This window comes from Neoarius graeffei, chromosome 10, assembly GCF_027579695.1.
Source record: "Neoarius graeffei isolate fNeoGra1 chromosome 10, fNeoGra1.pri, whole genome shotgun sequence".
Classification (NCBI taxonomy): domain Eukaryota; kingdom Metazoa; phylum Chordata; class Actinopteri; order Siluriformes; family Ariidae; genus Neoarius; species Neoarius graeffei.
In genome coordinates this window covers 8,315,311-8,338,464 of record NC_083578.1, presented here as the reverse complement: position 1 = coordinate 8,338,464, position 23,154 = coordinate 8,315,311, and the positions used below count along the sequence as shown (strand labels likewise).

The following is a 23,154-nucleotide window of genomic DNA, read 5'->3' as shown; positions in this document are numbered from 1 at the left end:
TACACCCTGGACAAGTTGCCAGGTCATCACAGGGCTGACACATAGACACAGACAACCATTCACACTCACATTCACACCTACGGTCAATTTAGAGTCACCAGTTAACCTAACCTGCATGTCTTTGGACTGTGGGGGAAACCGGAGCACCTGGAGGAAACCACAGATACCCCCACCAAATCAGTTCCAGGGCTGGTTCGGGGCCAGTGCTGGTGCTGGTTCACAAATCGTTCAACTTGCAAGCCAGCTGAGAACCAGTTTGCTTTTCCATAGCTCGCTGTGCTAAGAGAAGACACGTCATTACGTCGCTGTATACGTCAGTTACATCGCTACGTTTGCATAAACCTTGGCGCGAATATCGAAGCATAAACACGGAAGCAGCAGCAGCAACAACAACAACAATAATAATAATGGCTGCCTTCGCGTTTGTACAGCTGCTGCTTCTTGTCGCTTAAAAATGGCGATCTTTCACGGTCTTGTTATTGTTGTTGGTCTTAACAACTCCGCCCCCCCGCTGACGTAAGCGGTTCTTTCCTCTGGCCCAGCAGAGAGTTGGTGCTAGCCTGGAACCGGTTTTTCTGGCCCCAGGGCCAGTTCCTTGTCAGTGGAAACAGAAAACCCGGTTCCAAACTAAGCACTGGCCCCGAACCAGCCCTGGAACTGCTTTGGTGGAAAAGGAGCATGTATGGATCAGTTGAAAGAATTAAAAATATAGATTCTTTTGCAGCGGCATGGTGGTGTAGTGGTTAGTGCTGTCGCCTCACAGCAAGAAGGTCCGGGTTCGAGCCCCGTGGCCGGCGAGGGCCTTTCTGTGTGGAGTTTGCATGTTCTCCCCGTGTCCACATGGGTTTCCTCCAGGTGCTCCGGTTTCCCTCACAGTCCAAAGATATGCAGGTTAGGTTAACTGGTGACTCTAAGGTGGGGTTTACATTAGACCGTATCAGCGGATCATCAGATTAACGTTTTTAAAACGATTAGTGTGCACACAGCAACACCAATACACGATTCGCGTGCACACAGCAACACCAATACACGGATACGCTCGGCTCTGCAGGCATCCTGCGCTCCAAATCACTCCGCCCTGAACAGCGAGTGCCCTCTGGAGGGTGCGCACTCCGGCCCTGCGCAGCTCACAGAGCGCGCGAGTGAAGCGCACAAGCAATGATTCAGGACTGAGCCGCTGTGTGTGTGATCCCAGCGCATATCACTTACCACTTGCAAGTGGAAGGATGGCAAGCCTAAAGACAATCATAACTACACAATGGGCAGTATTTGCATCAGTATTTGCAGTATTTTCATACTTTTATACTCTTTAATGAAAGGTGATACAAGGCGGAAGTCCGCACCGTTTTTCAGCAGTCGCGTCACATGACCAACGCCAGCGAATCAGGAAGGTGGATGTCACAGTGACGTTGTCCAATGACGACGCCAGCTAGAGCTCAGCACAGCGTATCCGCGTATTCTCAATGTTTACACAGCACCGGACCAGACACGATCTGGATTGAATACGTGGACCCTGGCGGATTCCCGTTTCCTGGCGTTTCCAGGCGTTTTAATGTAAACGGACAGTGCATCCGCAAAGAAAACGAGACAGATACGGTCTAATGTAAACTTGGCCTAAATTGAGCGTAGGTGTGAATGTGAGTGTGAATGGTTGTCTGTGTCTATGTGTCAGCCCTGTGATGACCTGGCGACTTGTTCAGGGTGTACCCCGCCTTTCGCCCGTAGTCAGCTGGGATAGGCTCCAGCTTGCCTGCGACCCTGTAGAACAGGATAAAGCGGCTAGAGATAATGAGATGAGATTCTTTTGCAAAATATCATCAATTTCACATTACAGTTATAGATCTATGGCCTGGGAGGTCGCAGAATTGTTGCGGATTGTTTTTGGAATACTGCTAGCATCAAAAATTGTGATTTGCTACTTGGTGCAGAGGATTCTGGGAGGTGTGAGCCGGCCCCTTTAATTTAACATTAATTAGGATATTGCAGTAGTACGATAGCTAGCTAGCTAGTTTTTGGTTTGTGCATAGTTTGATATTTGATGCCTTTAAGACTTTTTTTTTTTTTTTTTAAGATTTCAAGCTCTTTATTACTTCATGGGTTCTAGTCCAATTCCTGAGAAACTCAAAATTATTTTGAGGAGAAACCTTACTAACCTACTTAAAATCTCTTTCTTAAATATATAGTTTACATCCAACCCTTTGGTCGTTTGAATACATTATATACCTTTTTAATGTTTAAAAAGCGAATAGTGGTCATGTTATTTATATGTATGTGTACTAGCATGACTTTTAAGTTAGCATGACTTCAGCCATTCGCCTGCGTGACAAAGCTCAACGGTGCCGGTTTGAGTGACAAGCCGTGTGGACCAATCAACGACGACAACGGCTGCTCTAACCCGATTTTCGAAAATCTCAACCAATAGCGTACGGATACCGGCGCTTGGAAGGCGGGTCTAAACAAGCTCTTATAGTGGGGGAAGGCGCTATTTTCTTCACTTCTGTAGAAGAAGAAAGAAGGAGAAGTTAGATTTCTCAGATTGAACTACCTCTGAAAAATAAAGTGAAACATGAGGGAAATCGTCCATCTTCAGGCTGGTCAGTGCGGTAACCAGATCGGAGCCAAGGTTAGTTATATGTATATATTTTCACGAATTATATATTTTTTTGTATTGAGCTTGAAACGTCATTCATTCAAACGGAAGTGAGCTTGAATTCTTGTATGTAGAAATCTTAAAAGAAAGCTGCGTTTTTCCAGGCTGATTCTTTAAAATAAAATAGTGTTTTATATTCGCCGCCATTACAGCCGTGAGGTGAAAAGAATGAAAAGTGGGTCGCCATTACCATGTGCTTCCTCATTTCTTATTCTAGTCCTGCACGAAGGTGGGGTGGAAAAAAAGGAAATAAAATTAACACTTATCAGGTTTTAACCTCCACTAAGAGGTTTTAAAGATATGATTTTGTTGACGACGTTGGAGGAAAAACTGCTCCAGTGCATTGGTGAGGGATTTTTTTTTTTTGACAAAGGAGCTGTGGGAAGCTGAAGTATGCTTATTTTTAACTCAAATCCATAGAATTTGACTATAGGGATTTTTAAAAACGTACCTGAACATAATTCGGTACACTTTATAATACAATTTCATGTTTATTCATTTTGACTGAAGGCCCAGAGTGGAGAGAGAGAGAGGGAGGCCAAATGGGCGCGCGCCGCGCCTTTTCGCAGGATGTGGGTGGGGCGGAGTCTCGGAGTGACATAACTGCAGGGGAGGAAAAAAAACCTCGCAGATGGATTTCAGCCAATCGGCGCAGAGGCCGCGCGCGCGATTCTTTGTTTTAAAAAAAAAATCCGAGCCCTGCGTTGCTATTGGCGGTTAAATTTTTTATGAATTTGCATTCTGAAGCGCGTGCTTCCTTAATAAATGGCTGTGATTGGCTGGATTTTTCGCGTGCCTGATTCAGGTCTGTAATGTAGTATGTAATGTCTGCTAATCACGTGGCTAATCGCCTAAACATGCTCCCTTTTCCAAGTGCGTATATATTTCAAAGTTTAGTAAAAGCAAATTTGCATCATTAGACTTATGAATCCAGGCATATTTTTGTTAGCGTTGTGTTTTTTGTTAAACCTAAACCTCATGATGTAATGTTTTTTTTTTATATTGTAGTCTAATATGTAACTGATAAAAAGATGCTATTATGTGATGAGTGCAAAGTCCAGTCTATACGGTCATATAAGAAAAAAAAATCATGTTAATTATTGATTTTTTTTTTTTTTTTTTGGCTTTCACTTTTAGTTCTGGGAGGTTATTAGCGATGAGCATGGTATTGACCCGACTGGCACATACCATGGAGACAGTGATCTCCAGCTGGACAGGATCAACGTCTACTACAATGAGGCATCAGGTACATATCTACATACATTTCTGTGGAACATGTGATGTGATGTGACGCGACGTGTATTGATTGATTTTAACTTGTATTCTGTTTTAGGTGGCAAATATGTGCCCCGTGCTGTCTTGGTGGACTTGGAACCTGGTACCATGGACTCTGTGAGGTCTGGACCTTTTGGTCAAGTCTTCAGACCAGATAACTTTGTGTTTGGTGAGCTTGGTTTTAATTTTGAGCATGGTTTAAGTGTGAAGAGTTTAAAAAGAGTGTCTAATTTAATATTCTGCTTGAATGATTCACTCGTACAGGTCAGAGCGGTGCTGGAAATAACTGGGCCAAGGGCCACTACACGGAAGGAGCCGAGCTTGTCGACTCTGTGCTGGATGTGGTGCGTAAGGAGGCAGAGAGCTGTGACTGCCTACAGGGCTTCCAGCTCACCCACTCCCTTGGTGGTGGCACTGGCTCTGGTATGGGTACTCTGCTTATCAGCAAGATCCGTGAAGAATATCCTGACCGTATCATGAACACTTTCAGCGTGGTACCTTCACCCAAAGTGTCCGATACTGTTGTAGAGCCCTACAATGCCACGTTATCCGTACACCAGCTGGTCGAAAACACAGACGAGACCTATTGTATTGACAATGAAGCTCTCTATGATATTTGCTTCCGCACATTGAAGCTCACAACACCGTCGTACGGTGACCTCAACCACCTCGTGTCGGCCACCATGAGCGGCGTCACTACCTGTCTCCGTTTCCCCGGTCAGCTCAACGCAGATTTGCGCAAACTGGCTGTCAACATGGTCCCCTTCCCACGTCTGCACTTCTTCATGCCTGGGTTTGCCCCACTGACCAGCAGGGGGAGCCAGCAGTACCGCTCGCTCACAGTGCCCGAGCTGACGCAGCAGATGTTCGACGCCAAGAACATGATGGCTGCTTGCGACCCGCGCCACGGCCGCTACCTCACTGTTGCAGCCATCTTCCGTGGCCGCATGTCCATGAAGGAAGTCGACGAGCAGATGCTCAATGTGCAGAACAAGAACAGCAGTTACTTTGTCGAATGGATCCCCAACAACGTCAAGACCGCTGTATGTGACATCCCGCCACGTGGCCTCAAGATGGCCGCCACATTCATCGGCAACAGCACTGCCATCCAGGAGCTGTTCAAGCGCATCTCTGAGCAGTTCACTGCCATGTTCAGGCGCAAAGCTTTCCTCCACTGGTACACCGGCGAGGGTATGGATGAGATGGAGTTCACTGAAGCCGAGAGCAACATGAACGACCTGGTGTCCGAGTACCAGCAGTACCAGGACGCCACGGCTGAAGAAGAGGGCGAGTTTGAAGAGGAAGGAGAGGAGGAGCTTGCGTAAATCTTGCTTGTGTGTATGTACATGTCAAGCTGTAATATTTTCTGACCTGCCTGAAAAACCCTTCCAGAGCTTTGTGTGTTTGTCTTTCTGCTGTTCATTCCTTTTTCTGGACAGAAATGAGTCATTTTAAAAGGTGTTTCTGCTGTTCATTCCTGTTCTGTACAGAAACGAGTCATTAAAGTTCTTTTGCTAATGTTAAAGCATTGTGGGTTTGTTTTTTGACTTGCTTGCACAAACAGGAAATGGGAACAATTTTAAATGAATAAATAAAACACTTGCACTTGTTTATAAGGTTTAGGAGCTAGTTCCTTGCAGAACCTGTTTTAATGTGTATAGAACTAAGATTAGATTAACATTACATGGACATCCACAGGCAAAATTATAACCTGGTTAAATGCCAGAAGATAGCATTCCTCGAATACCTCAGTGCAGAACTGCTAGGTCCAGGAAGAAATGGTGGAACAGGTAATGGAGAATATGGTTTTGGTCTTTTTAGTCATGACTTTAATTTGCCTATCTGGTATCTCTTATTGCATGCATTCATCCAAGTCGTTTCATACTAACAACATAAATGCAATTTCAGGATAAATATGAATATTACATTGAGGCTGAGGTGATCCTTAAGCAGCCATTGTAATATTTGATCTCACGTTCCCTTTTCTTGTAGACTTACTGTCCACTTTTAATAGGAGCACCTGCTCATTTATGCAGCTATCCAGCAACCAATCAAATAACAGCATAAAAGCATCTCAGAACATGTCAAATCTTGATTTATCATAGTTCATAACCAGGAAGAATATAGGGCAAAGCTTCAATTGATTTTTTTTTTTTTTTTCCCCCTCAACCCCTTTGATTTGACAATTTATTTTTATACAGCTGCCCTTCCTGAGCAACCCTCCCCAATCTTTCCAGGCTTGGGACCAGGACTAAGTATGCACTGACTTGTATTGTATTTTACCTAATCTGCATGGTTGAGGAAACCCACACAGACATGTTGAGAACATGCAAACTCCACCCAGAAAAGCCCCTGTTAGCTGTGGGGTTCAAACCTGGAACCTTCTTGCTGTGAGGCAACTGTGCTGCCCCATTAAGGTGGGTGGATGGGCGACAACAGAAGACCACATCACCCGTCAGCCAAGAACAAGAATCTGCAGTTATCCTGGGTACAGACTTTTCCCAGATTTCAGATGTCCAGTTTGAGGGAGACTGCATTCATGGTGGCCTCAGAATCCTGATCTTGGCTGACAGGAGTGGATCCTGATGTGGTCTTCTACAATTGTAACCCATCTACCTCAAACCACGAGTTGGCTTAGTGAGAGCGTATCCACCTCTCGACTGGGAGATTGCAAGTTTTACTTGCAGTCGGGTCATACCAAAGACCATCATAAAAATGGTACCTGCTACTGTCTAGCAATACAGATGCGAGTGGGGAAGTCAAACTCTCGCAGTTACCAGAGGACCAGCCCCCCACTGTAACCCTAACTGTATGGACCCTTTTCACGTGACGTCACGACAAACGCGGCCGCCATTTTGGACATGTACTACCAGTAGTTTACCACAGCCAACATTGAGGAACGGCAGCAAAGAAAGTGTTTATTTTCAGCAAGACTTCCATCATGCCACTATATTGTTGTGCACCTGGATGTAGTAACCATCAACAAACAAGGCAAGGGTTATCGTTTTATTGGATCCCGGTAGATGCTGACCGACAGAGAAGATGGATAGCGGCATACTAACGCTTGTGTAGTGACCACTTTGTTGGAGGTAAGACAAATAAAATTAGCCAGAAAAGGCATTACATTGCTGTTAACATTCCATTCTAGTTTACTGTAATTATGATCTGGCAGCTATTTACACCGGATCTGGTGTAAATAGCTGCCGGAGCCAACGTCCGAGCTAGCGCTGGCTCCGGAACCTCGGACGTTGGCTCCGGCAGCTATTTACACTGGATCCGGTGTAAATAGCTGCCAGATCATAATTACAGTAAACTAGAACGTCCGAGCTAGCGCTAGCTCGCGGCCGGCCGGAGCCAGCGCTAGCTCGGACGTTGGCTCCGGCAGCTATTTACACTGGATCCGGTGTAAATAGCTGCCAGATCATAGTTACACTAAACTAGTAAATACAGTTTTCTGCATCTCGCTCCTTTTTCTTTTATGTTTGTCGCCTTCCTCGCATTCAAACCGATTCGAGCCGAAGTCCACTACATGTCCAAAATGGCGGTCGCGTTTACGAAGGTCACGTGACTGAAAAGGGTCTATAGGCGAGAGGCAGAGGGCTATCGAAATGGAGATTGGTGCCGCACCCATATGCCTTAAAAGAGTTGGTTAGTACTGGGACAGGAGACTGCCGGGGAAGACCAGATTCTGACATGAGAGGGACTTTGACTTGACTTACATCAAGGTTTGAAGTGCTGTGCTTTCTGAGATGCTTTTCTGCTCACCACAGTTGTAAAGAGTGATCGAGTTACTATAGATTTCATGTCAACTCGGACCAGTCTGGTCACCCTCAGCATCTCATCAATAAAGCTTTTCAGCCTGAAGACTGTCACACAGGATGATCGATTTGTTTCTCTGTGTATAGATCCCAGGATTTCAGCAGATTCTGAAATACTCAAAGCAGCCACAATCACAGTAACAGATCACACATTTCCCCATTCAGATATATGATGTGAACATTAACTGAAGCTCTTGGCCTGTATTTGCATGATTTTGTCATAGGTCTATAGGTCATTCCTATAAATAATCAAATACCTTCCTGCCAAATAAAGCTAAAACATTCGAAACAAGATTACTAATTAGCATAGTCTGGCTTCAAAATTGAAAACACTGTCACACCAATGCTTAAAATCCCAGCAAAGGTTAAGATTTCTTTATAATACTGGAGAGAAATGCTGATTACTGAATGCTAAAAGTGTGGTGTAGTGGTTAGCACGGTCACCTCACAGCAAGAAGGTTCTGGGTTCGAACCCAGCGGCCGGTGAGGGCCTTTCTGTGTGGAGTTTGCATGTTCTCCCCGTGTCTGCGTGGGTTTCCTCCGGGTGCTCCGGTTTTCCCCCACAATCCAAAGACGTGCAGGTTAGGTTGACGTGGGGCGGCCTTGGGCTGAGGTGCCCTTGAGCAAGGTACCTGACCCCTGACTGCTCCCCAGGCGCTCTGGTGTGGCTGCCCACTGCTTTGAGTGTGTTCACTGCTTCAGAGGGGTTAAATGCAGAGGATGAATTTCACTGTGCTTGAAGTGTGCATGTGACAAATAAAGGTTTCTTCTTCTATCAAAAGTAAAAATGGCAAGAAAAGCAAAAGCTATTGATGGTACAGCACATAGTAAGCATGAATACATCAATAAATTGTGCTGCTAGCAATTGTAACACTACTGTTAACACTGGTTGTCAAGGCAACTCTGGAGATTGTACAGTATATCTGAATGATAACCATAATATCTTATGGTAGCCTAATATTTTGGTGCTCTGTAGAGTAATGCCAGGATCAGGCTACACAAATCCAGCCTGAAGTTTGACATTATTTTGTTGTGGCCAACAAATTTCCAGCATCTGCTCCAAATATGAATGACAAGAATGACGAATGGGCTTTGGAGTATGATGCAATCAAAGAACAGAGATATGGAGTCTGGGACGCTCCATGACACCCAGATGGAAAGTCTAGCATGTCAGAATTTTGTATTTTCTTGCCCTCTTTGACAAATCCCATGACCTGTTACTTGATAGCCATGACTGACAATTTCTTGACCCTCCTCCCTGACAACACACAAGGATGTGAATGGTGATTGATCAGGGTCAAACTTGTAGACTTGACAGTCTCCTGACCAAGATACTGCAAGAATTTCTGGTACTGTGATCGCCTAATCTGACATGGTGACCATTGTGAAAGACAGCAGTACTGTATCATGTAGTCTGATCCCAGCATGATGTGTGTTGTACATTACCCTCAACATTTTCTGAGAAGTCCTGGCATGTGAAATGGTTTGCCACACGAGGGCACTGTAGACTAAATTACAGTATTTTTCTTTTCCATAGGAAGTAGGCGAGGATCCCCAAGCTCAGTATTAGCAAACTCCAGCAGCACACCTTCTTTACCTGGCCCTCCAAAGTCTGCTTCTCCCCAAAGCGAGCCACAAAACCTGACTTGGAGAAACACATGTACAGACTTAGTAATTGTTGATCGGACTGATTTCCTGCATATATTATTCACTGACACATTATTCATTGATAATTCGTCCTTTCAGAAATGGGGCTTCATTTTCGGTTGTACCAACATGTCTCAGGTTCTGAAGGTGCAACCTTGGGGAAAGTGTAGATAATTAAAGTGACTCCTTGCCCTATTGCCAACTTACCCATCCTCCCTTGTCCCTGATCTCAGGGCAGATGATTCTCTCAACATAGCTGCCTACAGATTGCTGGAGTTGGGGCAGAACACTGTTCATGCCATTCTGTTGACAATGCAATGCCATCTGACCAGCAAGCACAAACACAGAGAGTACAGCGCTCCAGGCCAGGTCCCTGCGCCTCGTCTGAGAGAAGTGCTCGTCCAGGATAGACAGTAGTGTAGAACATGCCGTCTCCTCTGTCACGTCCCGGAAGACACGTGGCCAGCGACGGAAGAAGATCGGGAAGCGCTGGAGGAGCTCGTCTCCTGCGTGGCGCAATGCTGCTGAGGCCTGAGAGGGTGCCGGGCCTAGCGGTGTGCCTGGTTTGGCTGTTACATAGTTAATATAGTCATAGGCCATTAGGTAGGCCTCTCGAACCAGTGGATCAGGGCTGGACAGACCCTGGCCAATCACAGGCTTAACTAATAGGTCCATCAATTCTGTATTCAATCAGGGGCTTGGTTTTCAATTTGTATTTTCCTTAATGATCTTCTGCCTTGGTATCTTTTTCATCAGGGTTCTGCAAGTACATTAAATCACACAAGCAGAAACCTACTTAGATACATTGCTAGCAATAATGCTACAACATTGTTGTGATCCTTCAAACCTTCAAATGTCCTCGGTACAAAGTGCACATTGTTGCTCTGTGTGAAATATACTGCCATATTAAATATCACACACCCACACGTCCCCATGTGTCCACAGACACTTCAGTGACTCACCCCCTTGAGAATTATCCAAGAAGTCCAACACTATGGCCCAGTTAGCAACTGGTAGAACAACAATGAATTAGCTCTCTTGTCTGTTTTGTCGGTCAGCTGAGGTGCATGCATGCGTGTATATTTATGCATGCGTTCTAATTTGTTGACCCTGGTTATATTTAGCACTCCTGCTGGCTGAACGTGTATAAACCAGAAGCCTCTGTCCACCACCACCCCCTGGCCTCTGTGGTTCCAGCTAAAAATATTGTGCACTCAGAAGAGTGAGTCTCAAATATTCTCTTGATAAGACTGACCAACACTAAAGCCTTACACTATTTGCTCACCATACTTTGACCAAATCATAACATATACAGAGTGGAACTGCATTTGTATCTCTAAACAAGAGTGCTCTGAGAGCACAATATCCCCCGCTGGCAACTGTGCCATAACTCTGGCAAAATTGAACAAAATTGCAATATGCGTGTTACCGTCATACAACAAAGAATCCTGCCAAGTTTCATGAAATTCTTCTAAAAATTGTGAGAGGAGTTGATTTCGGAAGGTGAGTACCCTTCCTTGGACGGACGCATGGAAACACATTGCCACGACATAATCCCCCTTCGGGCCTTTTGGCTAGCGGGGGATAAAAATTGTGAGAGGAGTTGATTTCAGAAGGAAAAACACACTCTCATGAAATTGTCAAAGTTTAATTTTGTTAATCAAGAGCTGCAACTCGCACGGTGGTGTAGTGGTTAGCGCTGTCGCCTCACAGCAAGAAGGTCCGGGTTCGAGCCCCGTGGCCGGCGAGGGCCTTTCCTGTGCGGAGTTTGCATGTTCTCCCCGTGTCCACGTGGGTTTCCTCCGGGTGCTCCGGTTTCCCCCACAGTCCAAAGACATGCAGGTTAGGTTAACTGGTGACTCTAAATTGAGCGTAGGTGTGAATGTGAGTGTGAATGGTTGTCTGTGTCTATGTGTCAGCCCTGTGATGACCTGGCGACTTGTCCAGGGTGTACCCCGCCTTTCGCCCGTAGTCAGCTGGGATAGGCTCCAGCTTGCCTGCGACCCTGTAGAACAGGATAAAGCGGCTACAGATAATGAGATGAGATGAGATGAGAAGAGCTGCAACTCTGGTAGAACGTGACCAAATTGAACAAAATTGCAATATGCGTGTTACCGACCGTCATGGTGCAGGCACTTACGGATGTATGCGTAGAAGAGTGATGAGGAGCAAACAGTAACAGAGCCAAAACGAGAGATGAGAATCAGAGTTGTAGAACTAGCGAGGGTCAGGCAATCGGCAAACAGCGTTAAGGAGGAAAGACAGAGTGAAACCAGAGAAGCAAGAGTCAGAAGACTGAGAGTCCATCAGAAACCAAGAAGACTTGGTATGAACTGATATAGGCAGAATAATACTTCACAATGAAGTGTTGCGAGAGAGAGGTTTATATAGGCAAGGGGACTAATTGGAATGATGAGTGACAGCTGAGTTCAATAATCGGGAGACAGAGGGCTCTGTGAGTTCTGGGGAGTGTAGTCCATGGTGTCCATGTTTGTAGTTTGGACAGTTTCAGTGGGTTTCCTGACACCGACATATAACAAAGAATCCTGCCAAGTTTCGTGAAATTCCTCCAAAAATTGTGAGAGGAGTTGATTTCAGAAACTTCCTGGGATGGACAGACGGATGGACATTACCACGATATAATCCCCCTTCGGGCCTTTCAGCCAGCAGGGGATAAAAATTAGAGGGTCACCTGAATGAAAGCCTGGTTTTGGAATTGACTTACATGTTATAGCCCTAGACAGGCAACAGAGGGCACACTACTCAAACCACAGCATTCAGGATTGATGAATTTTTAGTCTTCGTTCTGAATTTTAAGTTCAGGATAGATAGAAAAACAAAGGCTGGTGACCGAAAGCTTGTTTATCTCTCATATCATAGTAATGTAAGTGAGAACCGGAGAACTAACTTGTTTCATGGTCATTTCACAACAATATTTCTTTCATACGTCTTTTGTCAAAATGTAACATTTGCATCTAACAGTTGTTAAGTTCATAATATAACCACATCTTTTAAACACTTATTGAGGTGTTTACAGGTTTGCTCAGCACATTACAGTGTTGATATTCTCGTCTGTGACCATCAGTCTTACTCATACCTGTCAACTTTGAGGTTTGAAAAAAGGGATATTTCCCAGATTTTTAACTCAAAATAAGGGAAAATTTCGGAAAGTCATACCCTTCACCAAAAGTGGGTGTGTAGTTGAATGGGGGGCAGTTTTCTATCTAGTATTGGTGATTTCCTGTACTCTGGTGCATGTTGGTGATAGCCAAGACCCAAACTCAATATGCTTATGGTTTATAGAGTGCATTTGCGAATAAACTATACATTTATTTTTATTTGCTTTCAGTGGTACCAGTTATTTCCCAAATTAAGGGCTAAAATACGTATCTTATGTTAAAATAAGAAAGATCATTATATAACCAGTCAATAAATTCAATTCCATTGCAATTTATTATGGTTTTACCATAGTCATGGCCTCGGAACACTAGATAGATAGATAGATAGATAGATAGATAGATAGATAGATAGATAGATAGATAGATAGATAGATAGATAGATAGATATTAAACCAAGAGTGATTTAAAATGGGTAAGTTTCAGATAGAAAATAAAATAGACAATGAGTGGATAAAACAGTTAATACACCAATTAGTTTACACTAGACTATTTATGAGGTCTTAGCCAGGACATACTTAATGTAAACATGTGTAGCTTACCTTTGATTATTTGGGAGGCTTTCGTTTTCCCCATGGAAAATTTCTTTGCGATGGAAGAGTCTGGGAACATTCCAGCCACGCACTTATTGAAATCATCAAAGAATGAGAGGCTAATGTTTTTCTTAGCTATTAGCATCGCCATCTTCACCTCAGACCTAATCAGTGTTGCCAGATACTGCTGACGTTTTCCAGCCCAAAATATGTTCAAAACCCGCCAATATAAAATAATCTGGACATCTAGAAGGCTGGAACACTTCCACTATCTCTTCTCACTATCTCTTCTTACTCCTTGCCCTATTGCCAACTTACCCATCCTCCCTTGTCCCTGATGATTCTCTCAGCATACTGTAGAAGAAGAAGCCTTTATTTGTCACACGTACACTCAAGCACAGACTGAAGCACACAGTGAAATTTCTCCTCTGCACTGAACCCATCTGAAGCAGTGAACACACACATGCACACACACACATAAGTGAGCAATGAGCACACACACACACACATACCCAGAGCAGTCGGCAGCTATGCTACAGCACCTGGGGAGCAGTTGGGGGTGAGGTGCCTTGCTCAAGGGCACTTCAGTCCAAGGCCGCCCCATGTTAACCTAACCATGTCTTTGAAACCAGAGCACCATGCAGACACGGGGAGAACATGCAAACTCTACACGTAAAGGCCCCCATTGGCCACTGGGCTCAACCCCAGAACCTTCTTGCTGTGATGAGACAGTGCTAATCATTACACCACCATGCCGCCCTAGCTGCCTACAGATTGGTCGCTTCACAACAATGTAACAAGGTCTCATCTCATCTCATTATCTGTAGCCGCTTTATCCTGTTCTACAGGGTCGCAGGCAAGCTGGAGTCTATCCCAGCTGACTACGGGCGAAAGGCGGGGTACACCCTGGACAAGTCGCCAGGTCATCACAGGGCTGACACATAGACACAGACAACCATTCACACTCACATTCACACCTACGGTCAATTTAGAGTCACCAGTTAACCTAACCTGCATGTCTTTGGACTGTGGGGGAAACCAGAGCACCCAGAGGAAACCCACGCGGACACGGGGAGAACATGCAAACTCCGCACAGAAAGGCCCTCGCCGGCCACGGGGCTCGAACCTGGACCTTCTTGCTGTGAGGCGACAGCGCTAACCACTACACCACCGTGCCGCCCTATGTAACAAGGTGCAAATATGAAACTTGGTGAAAAGGATTGGGGGACTGTTCCCAATCAGTGTGCCAAATTTAAAACTTTATACCTTTTTTTAAAAAAACTTTTTACCTTTATACTATGAGCTGCCATAACCTATGGCAACTTATGGGCTTCCATAGAAACCATAGACAGAAGAGGAAGAGGAATAATAATAATAAGTAGAAGCAGAAACAGAAAAGGTAGAAACACAATGGGTGCCTATGCAGCTTCCCTGCTTGGCCTCCAACTATAAAGGGAAAAAAAGTGACGTCATTCTTTAATTAATTTAAAAAAAAATTGCATTTGGTGTTGTACAAGAGGAACAGTAACTCTGCTTCATCACACCAACACCCTGCCATTGATTATTTTCCAATTACAACACATCCATCATCATCTTCTCCTCCCTTGTCCAGCACTGTTTCCAGTTTGGGGTCCATGTGGACCCTATTGATCCACGTGTCATATTAATTGGAGCATAGTTTTACACCACAACCCTCCCATTTCTGGGCTTGGGGAACAACCATTCACACCTATAGACAATTTAGAGTAGTCAGTTAACCTAACTGCATGTCTTTGGACTGTGGGGGAAACCAGAGCACCCACAGAAAACCCACACAGACATGGGGAGAACATGCAAACTCCACACAGAATGGCCCCCGTCAGCCACCAGGCTTGAACCCAGAACTTTCTTTCCATGAGGCAACAGTACTAACCCCTGTGGCAACACATCCATCCTTGTATGTGGCTTGGTTGAAACTGGACTATACACTCACTAGGTGGCAGTGCTGTACCAAGAACCATCCATCCATTATCTGTAGCCGCTTATCCTGTCCTACAGGGTCGCAGGCAAGCTGGAGCCTATCCCAGCTGACTATGGGCAAGAGGTGGGGTACACCCTGGACAAGTCGCCAGTTCATCACAGGGCTGCACATAGACAACCATTCACACTCACATTCACACCTACGGTCAATTTAGAGCCACCAATTAGCCTAAGTTGCACGCCTTTGGGGGAAACCGGAGCACCCGGAGGAAACACGTGGGGAGAGAATGCAAACTCTACACAGAAAGGCCCTTGCCGGCCGCTGGGCTTGAACCCAGGACCTTCTTGCTGTGAGGTGACTGTGAGGTGACATTACACCACCATGCCACCGTACCAAGAACCGGTTTTGTTGAAAGACAAACAAAAATATTATTTAGACTTTACTGTTTAGAAAGAAAACATGATGCTCATCTTATCATCTAATCTGTCTTCGAATGGAAATTTAATACAAGGGGATATGGCATCTTTGTAATTCATTCCTGCCTGTCAGCCATTCGTTCCACAAACATGACCCTGTTATTCTTGTGGTAATTAATGGTGTTTATTAATGAGCCTGGCTCTGATTGTTGTGCGAGGCCACGGAGCCTTTTAAAAGAGCACGACAAAGCTTTAATATGCGACAGTGAGCTAAGTAATTAGTACAAAGTAGTGCTCATCATCACTATTTCTGCCTCAAGTACTAATTAAGTGGGAGAGCACACCACTGAGAAGAGCGGATACATTTTCTTGTTTTATCTGATGCACATGAACTGACTTCTCATGCCTTCATAATGCTCTGTAGGGGTCTTTATTGTTCCTGACCTGGCTGATTTGAAAGAGCAATCAGGGCTGACCTTAACTGACATGAGCAACAAATGGAGGTTGTCATTAACGAGCTCTGAGCGAAGGAGAAATACAGAAAGACAGAAGAAGGACGTACAGTAATAAGCACTCTCAGAAATAAAGGGAGCAGACTGTACTTTGCCTTGTCACTAGGGTAGGACCGTGAAGGGGACATGTTTTGTACCTTTGGTATGTATATTTTACCTGGAGTGCCCTTGAAATTAAAATGGGTGTTCCAGAGCTTTTTGTACCCTTTCCTTAGTGTTATAGACATCAATATCTGAAAAAAAATAGTTTTGGAAATATTCTCATTTTAATTTCAGGAACATCACGACTCATATCTACACTGTCAGAAATAGGGGTACAGTAGGAATCCATTTCTGTCCCCCAAGGTACAATATACACTAACGTTCAGCCTAGGACTCATTATTGGACTTCAAGGTAACTATGTGTTCCTTTTTAGGGCCAAAAAGGTATATGTATGTTCCCAAGCAGGATATAAAGGGTACAAATAAGTGCCTTAGAGGGTCCTGATCCAGTGGCAAGTTATTGTACCCCTAAAGGTGCAATAATTAAATAATATTGCCTGGCATTGAGGGGCGGCATGGTGGTGTAGAGGTTAGCACTGTCACCTCACAGCGAGAAGGCCCTGGGTTTGAGCCCAGTGGCCGATGGGGGTCTTTCTGTGTGGAGTTTGCATGTTCTCCACGTGTCTGCATGGGGGTGCTCCGATTTCCCCCAAAGACATGCAGGTTAGGTTAATTGGCGGCTCTAAATTGATCGTAGGTGTGAATGGTTGTTTGTCTATGTGTCAGCCCTGCGATGATCTGGTGACTTGTCCAGGGTGTACCCCGCCTTTCACCCATAGTCAGCTGGGATAGGCTCCAGCTCACCTGCGACCCTGTACAGGATAAGCGCTTATGGATGGATGGTGTTGAGTGGTACAGTATATCAGATACATTCCATTCAGCTAGCATGATATAAGACGAGTGGCTGAATGGAATATATCTGATCACTCACTCAATCACTATCCGTTTTGAGTCAGTTGACACGTCAGACGTGTGTACGACTAGCAGTCTTCAGCAGAACTCTCCATTCAGCACGGTCTTGAGTTACTTCCTCTGCGATATTCCATAGCTTCAAGTCAATACAGACAGATTCTTTCCAGCTTTTTCAAGGTCGGCCATGGTTGTTCACTCCTTCAACTTCCAAGGTAGTACATCTGTTGATCCAAGAATTACTGCATTGGACGTGTCCAAACCAATGGAGACTATTGCATCTGAGGACAGTGTCAAGGTGACGGAGGTTCAGCATCCGCAGAAGAGAAGATGTGTGAATTCGTGTTCCTCTTTTGACATTGCACATCCATAAAAGCATAGCTCTTTCATTACGCTCAAGCCATTTTTGGTCATCTCTTCGGAGTACCCAACATTCAGAACCGTATAACATGGCGCTACGCACACAACTGCTGTATAGTTGACCATGGGTATAAAGTAATACAGCTTTGCAGGTTAACAATGGCAGCAGCTCTCTAAACTTTCCCAAAGCAGAACGAGTTCTGATAATCACAAAATACCACGAAAAAAAAACCAGACAATATTATTATACAGTGGTGCTTGAAAGTTTGTGAACCCTTTAGAATTTTCTATATTTCTGCATAAATATGACCTAAAACATCATCAGATTTTCACACAAGTCCTAAAAGTAGATAAAGAGAACCCAGTTAAACAAATGAGACAAAAATATTATACTTGGTCATTTATTTATTGAGGAAAATGATCCAATATTACATATCCGTGAGTGGCAAAAGTATGTGAACCTTGAGGATTAGCAGTTAATTTGAAGGTGAAATTAGAGTCAGGTGTTTTCAATCAATGGGATGACAATCAGGTGTGAGTGGGCACCCTGTTTTATTTAAAGAACAGGGCTCTATCAAAGTCTGATCTTCACAACACGTTTGTGGAAGTGTATCGTGACACGAACAAAGAAGATTTCTGAGGACCTCAGAAAAAGCATTGTTGATGCTCCTCAGGCTGGAAAAGGTTACAAAACCATCTCTAAAGAGTTTGGACTCCACCAATCCACAGTCAGACAGATTGTGTACAAATGGAGGAAATTCAAGACCATTGTTACCCTCCTCAGGAGTGGTCGACCAACAAAGATCACTCCAAGAGCAAGGCATGTAATAGTCGGCGAGTTCACAAAGGACCCCAGGGTAACTTCTAAGCAACTGAAGGCCTTTCTCACATTGGCTAATGTTAATGTTCATGAGTCCACCATCAGGAGAACACTGAACAACAATGGTGTGCATGGCAGGGTTGCAAGGAGAAAGCCACTGCTCTCCAAAAAGAGCATTGCTGCTTATCTGCAGTTTGCTAAAAATCACGTGGACAAGCCAGAAGGCTATTGGAAAAATGTTTTGTGGACGGATGAGACCAAAATACAACTTTTTGGTTTAAATGAGAAGCATTATGTTTGGAGAAAGGAAAACACTGTATTCCAGCATAAGAACCTTATCCCATCTGTGAAACATGGTGGTGGTCATGGTTTGGGCCTGTTTTGCTGCATCTGGGCCAGGACGGCTTGCCATCATTGATGGAACAATGAAGTCTGAATTATACCAGCAAATTCTAAAGGAAAATGTCAGGACATCTGTCCATGAACTGAATCTCAAGAGAAGGTGGGTCATGCAGCAAGACAACAGCCCTATTGCACACAAGTTGTTCTACCAAAGAATGGTTAAAGAAGAATAAAGTTCATGTTTTGGAATGGCCAAGTCAAAGTCCTGACCTTAATCCAATCGAAATGTCGTGGAAGGACCTGAAGCGAGCAGTTCATGTGAGGAAACCCACCAACATCCCAGAGTTGAAGCTGTTCTGTACGGATGAACTGGCTAAAATTCCTCCAAGCCGGTGTGCAGGACTGATCAACAGTTACCGCAAATGTTTAGTTGCAGTTATTGCTGCACAAGGGGGTCACACCAGATACTGAAAGCAAAGGTTCACATACTTTTGCCACTCACAGATATGTAATATTGGATCATTTTTCTCAATAAATAAATGACCAAGTATAATATTTTTGTCTCATTTGTTTAACTGGGTTCTCTTTATCTACTTTTAGGACTTGTGTGAAAATCTGATGATGTTTTAGGTCATATTTATGCAGAAATATAGAAAATTCTAAAGGGTTCACAAACTTTCAAGCACCACTGTACATACACATTCCTTTTGGGTGTTCAACGCGTCTTTCTCTTTCAAAATTCTCTCAAAATCTTCCATATTTAACAAAGCAAACCTGGCAGCCATGTTTGTTTACAAATTGTCACAGTCACTCACTCACTAGTGCAGAAGTTTTACATCTCTGTTGCCTTGACAACCATGCAATATCGTAAACTATATTCAACAGTCATTCTCTATTGGGTAGAGTGATGTAATACACATAGGATAAGCGATATGCTAACAATATTGCATGCTATCAAACCAAATGAATGGAACCCCCTAGAAGGGAATCGAACACGTGTTTTTATTCCATCGAAAAAGTGTCCAGTATGTATATTAATGTACTTTATTTTCTGAGAATGTAGGTAGAACTTCATGATCATCCAATTAAACACTCTCTAGAATTGAATTGAATTTTATTTTATTTGTATAGCAATTTTTTTTACAATGGACATTGGAAGGAAGAATTTATTCCAAGAAGAAATTTGTAGGTAAGGAATCTAGTAGACAAGTTGATGGAGAGTAAAACATTTATAATTGTTGGTCTGATATGGTTATATTGTATATCTACAGGGTTAGTTAGTTTTTTGCCTGATATTTTCAATTATGCCAAAGAACCATACATGTCCTGGTCCCGGAGGCTTGTCTTTCTCTACAGTAGTAGCCTGTTGGTGGTAAACATGGTTCCGTGGTATGTTTTGGGCCGTGCATCTTCCTGAACACTTTTCCTTTTTCCAAGCATCTCTCAGGCCAGCTTCAGTCATTTCTGACTATGCCAAGTGAAGCTCATCATTCATCTGTGGTGAGAGGTGGGTGCGTCATCTCTTGAGTTTATCCAAGTTATTCTGAGGGTCATGCCTGATCCCTTGATGGAGGCAAGCATGCCATCTATGCCCGTCATGAGCAGTACTGGTCCAGCTGGTGGGTTCTATTTTGAAGTCCTTCAGATCGCACTTCAGCACATCCTTATAGCAAAGACGTGAGCATCCTATAGGACAGGTACCCTCCTCCAGTACACTGATGGTGGGGGTCGGCTAGATGATTTGATTATCTTCAAGCCAGGACAAATTAAGCTTCCTTGCGTGGTCCTTAACACTTATTGAGAGCTTCTCTCGTCCCCAGCTCATCTAAACCAGAGGAAAGGCAGGGCCAGTACGTCTGAGATTCACTGGGGATGCAGGAGTTGCCATAAGAGTCAGCAGTGCTGAGTTCGAATGCCTTCATGGGACTCCAGCTCCATTTGGTAGATGACTGTTGACTCCTTGTAATCAAGAGATTTCTTCTGTCCTTAAGTAGACAGGTCTTGTTTTTGTCCTGCCAGGGTGTCCACCCACCCACCTCACACCTAGGTGTGGGGTTGCCGGTTTAGTCACCAGCATTTCAACCATGACACATGGGTACCGATAGCAGGTCCAAAACATTCTAAGCATCACTTGGTAGAAAAATAATGGTTGGTGTTTATTTGTGGAATTTCACTGTTTCATGATGTGACTGTTCTGTGACAGGTGTGTTTTGACCAACCTGGGGCTGTCCGTTCCTCCGTGTGAGCAAGAAGGTCAGGTCTTTTCTACTGATAAAGTTAGTAAAGCTTCTTGTTGATCTCTTTGCTGTTCTCCATATTTAGCTACTGTCAGGTTTCTTTAGATTGGTCAGGGGTATGGCACTTCCTGAGTGATATTGGCTGGTGTAAGTCAATCAAAGCCCTCCACCATGACATCACCTTACTTCTTGTTTCAGAAGAAAATACATCAAGAAAAGGAATTAAATCAGAGCTAGGAAGCCATTTTATGGGAACCTTCAGGACCATTAGTATAAAAAGTGAAGGTACAACACCGTTGTTGGGTTTAGTAAAGTAGGAACAGGTACAGTAGTTGGGTTCATAATGGGAATACTGGGTTGGGGATGCCACAAGGAAAGGGAAAGGGTGTGGCATCAAGATTCTTTTCTGGAATTTTCTACTGCACCAGTTGAGGCAGCGCAAACAGGAAATGTCTGTAATTGCATGAAATCTAAGTTCTCATTCACATAACTTGGATTATAATTATTTGAACTGTTGAAATAATTTTTCTGTAGCCATTACATAGGCAATAACTTTTGCAACATGTAGTTTGGCTTGATAGCCAATGCTAGCATTCTGATTAAAAAAACAAAAGTATGCTAGCTAGCATTATTTCAATATTTGTAGGGGAAGTATTTGTGGCTGAAGTTGGCTTCTTTGTTATTTTTGTAAGAAAACTTTAAAGATTACGTTAAAATGTGTACATGCATACATTATAAAGTCAATTCAATTTTGAATGCCATGTAGCTATTAAAGTGTCTGCTAGCTAGTTAAAAATTACCTCATGTTTTCTCTGTAACGTTAGCACTGGAGTCAAGTTCATTCTTATCCTGCCCTTGACATTTGTTGCTCATGATTTCGAAATCTCATCTCATCTCATTATCTGTAGCCGCTTTATCCTGTTCTACAGGGTCGCAGGCAAGCTGGAGCCTATCCCAGCTGACTACGGGCGAAAGGCGGGGTACACCCTGGACAAGTCGCCAGGTCATCACAGGGCTGACGCATAGACACAGACAACCATTCACACTCACATTCACACCTACGGTCAATTTAGAGTCACCAGTTAACCTAACCTGCATGTCTTTGGACTGTGGGGGAAACCAGAGCACCCGGAGGAAACCCAAGCGGACACGGAGAGAACATGCAAACTCCACACAGAAAGGCCCTCGCCGGCCACGGGGCTCGAACCCGGACCTTCTTGCTGTGAGGCAACAGCGCTAACCACTACACCACCGTGCCGCCATGATTTCGAAATGTCCATGGAAATGATATCTGGTTTTTATGGTTTAGTTCTGTAAAGTTGTCTCATGCTGGATGTTTTTTGCTAAGAAAAAAGCAGCATGGATCTTCTCTTGTGCTAATGTTTGTGTGTCTACAGCTCAGCAATTTAGTCATTTTTACCCATAACTTAAGTTAAAAAACCAACCAAGTTTTCATGCTGGGTCAGGATCCTTGGCTGAAAGTTAGAGAAGCAGCCTTGGGCCCAAAGGGTCGTCGGTTTGATTCCTGGGATTGGCAGGAAAAATGTGAGGGGAGTTGAGTGAATGAACAGCACGTTCCCCTCCCTCTGTATGATGGCTGAAGTGCCCTTGAGCAAGGCACCGAACCCTCAACTGCTCCCCGGGCGCTGTAGCATACTGTAGCTGCCCACTGCCAGAACAAGGAAAAGTGCAGTTTGGTACCTTTATTTCTGGGAGTGTGAAAGCAAGAGGCTGAATTTTCCACAAAGCTTTGAATAATCAGTCATTATTTTCCCATTTCGGTCTCTTTGTGGTTTATGGGTGGTTTGTAAAGCCATTTAATTTCCTGTCAGAAGTGGATTGCTTATATGAGTGTGAGTCAGGGAGATTTGTGTTTTTGTTTTTACAGCATGCAGTTCTCAGCTCGAGGTCGGGTGTCATGCAGGAGTTTAATGCGCTGCTCATTTCCTGGACCAGCTAAGATAGAGATCAAAGCTTCTTGTACATCCGAGGTGCGGACACACACAGACACGAAGTGTGTGCACATGTCATCTGGATCACATCCCCTTCATGACTTTATTCCTTACTGAACACTAATTCTGTTTCTGTGATATAACCATACTGGCATGTCCCACTTTATTAAATTTCCTCAGGCAGAAACTGGATCACCGAGCCCTTCTCCACTCGTCTTTCTCCATGGTAATACATCAAACATGTCTGCGGTGATTATAATTGGGGACATGTGACCTGGTTTGGGTGACTTATATCTTCCGATGACAGTGATGCTGCATCAGCAATGGTGTTGGTTAAAATGTTAAACAGTGGTAAAAAAAAATCAGTTCAGATCTTTACATCTAACTTTCTGAGAGTGTTGTAGGCAGTATTTACACTTTTCAGGTGAAAGTAGCAAAAGCATGTTCAGAAAGTCACTAGAAGTTGCCATATGATGATGATGATAAATAAACTAATTTGCATATT

General features: G+C 44.0%; 2 protein-coding genes across 2 annotated transcripts; one reads left to right on the top strand and one right to left on the bottom strand.

The window, feature by feature from the left end:
• Positions 1 to 2,483: 2,483 nt before the first annotated feature.
• tubb2b (tubulin, beta 2b) lies at positions 2,484 to 5,450 on the top strand. The gene is made up of 4 exons (XM_060931209.1): positions 2,484 to 2,623; positions 3,788 to 3,896; positions 3,984 to 4,094; positions 4,190 to 5,450. The coding sequence occupies exons 1-4, from the start codon at positions 2,567 to 2,569 to the stop codon at positions 5,248 to 5,250; spliced, it is 1,338 nt and encodes a 445-aa protein (XP_060787192.1). The 5' UTR covers positions 2,484 to 2,566; the 3' UTR covers positions 5,251 to 5,450.
• A 3,806-nt stretch (positions 5,451 to 9,256) lies between these two features.
• Positions 9,257 to 10,065, bottom strand: bcl2l16 (BCL2 like 16). Its single transcript, XM_060931008.1, has 2 exons — positions 9,598 to 10,065; positions 9,257 to 9,388 (listed from the first exon to the last, which is right to left on the bottom strand). Exons 1-2 carry the CDS (start codon positions 10,063 to 10,065, stop codon positions 9,257 to 9,259), a joined length of 600 nt encoding a protein of 199 aa, XP_060786991.1.
• Positions 10,066 to 23,154: the final 13,089 nt, after the last annotated feature.

What these genes read in the sequence shown, in the direction of transcription:
- tubb2b (XM_060931209.1), top strand. Translation starts at nt 2,567, where the DNA reads ATGAGGGAAATCGTCCATCTTCAGGCTGGTCAGTGCGGTAACCAGATC. An exon ending in GTAACCAGATCGGAGCCAAG is followed by an intron (nt 2,624 to 3,787) that starts GTTAGTTATATG and finishes TTTCACTTTTAG; the next exon opens with TTCTGGGAGGTTATTAGCGA. An exon ending in CTACTACAATGAGGCATCAG is followed by an intron (nt 3,897 to 3,983) that starts GTACATATCTAC and finishes ATTCTGTTTTAG; the next exon opens with GTGGCAAATATGTGCCCCGT.
- bcl2l16 (XM_060931008.1), bottom strand. Translation starts at nt 10,065, where the DNA reads ATGGACCTATTAGTTAAGCCTGTGATTGGCCAGGGTCTGTCCAGCCCT. An exon ending in TCAGGGACAAGGGAGGATGG is followed by an intron (nt 9,389 to 9,597) that starts GTAAGTTGGCAA and finishes TGTTTCTCCAAG; the next exon opens with TCAGGTTTTGTGGCTCGCTT.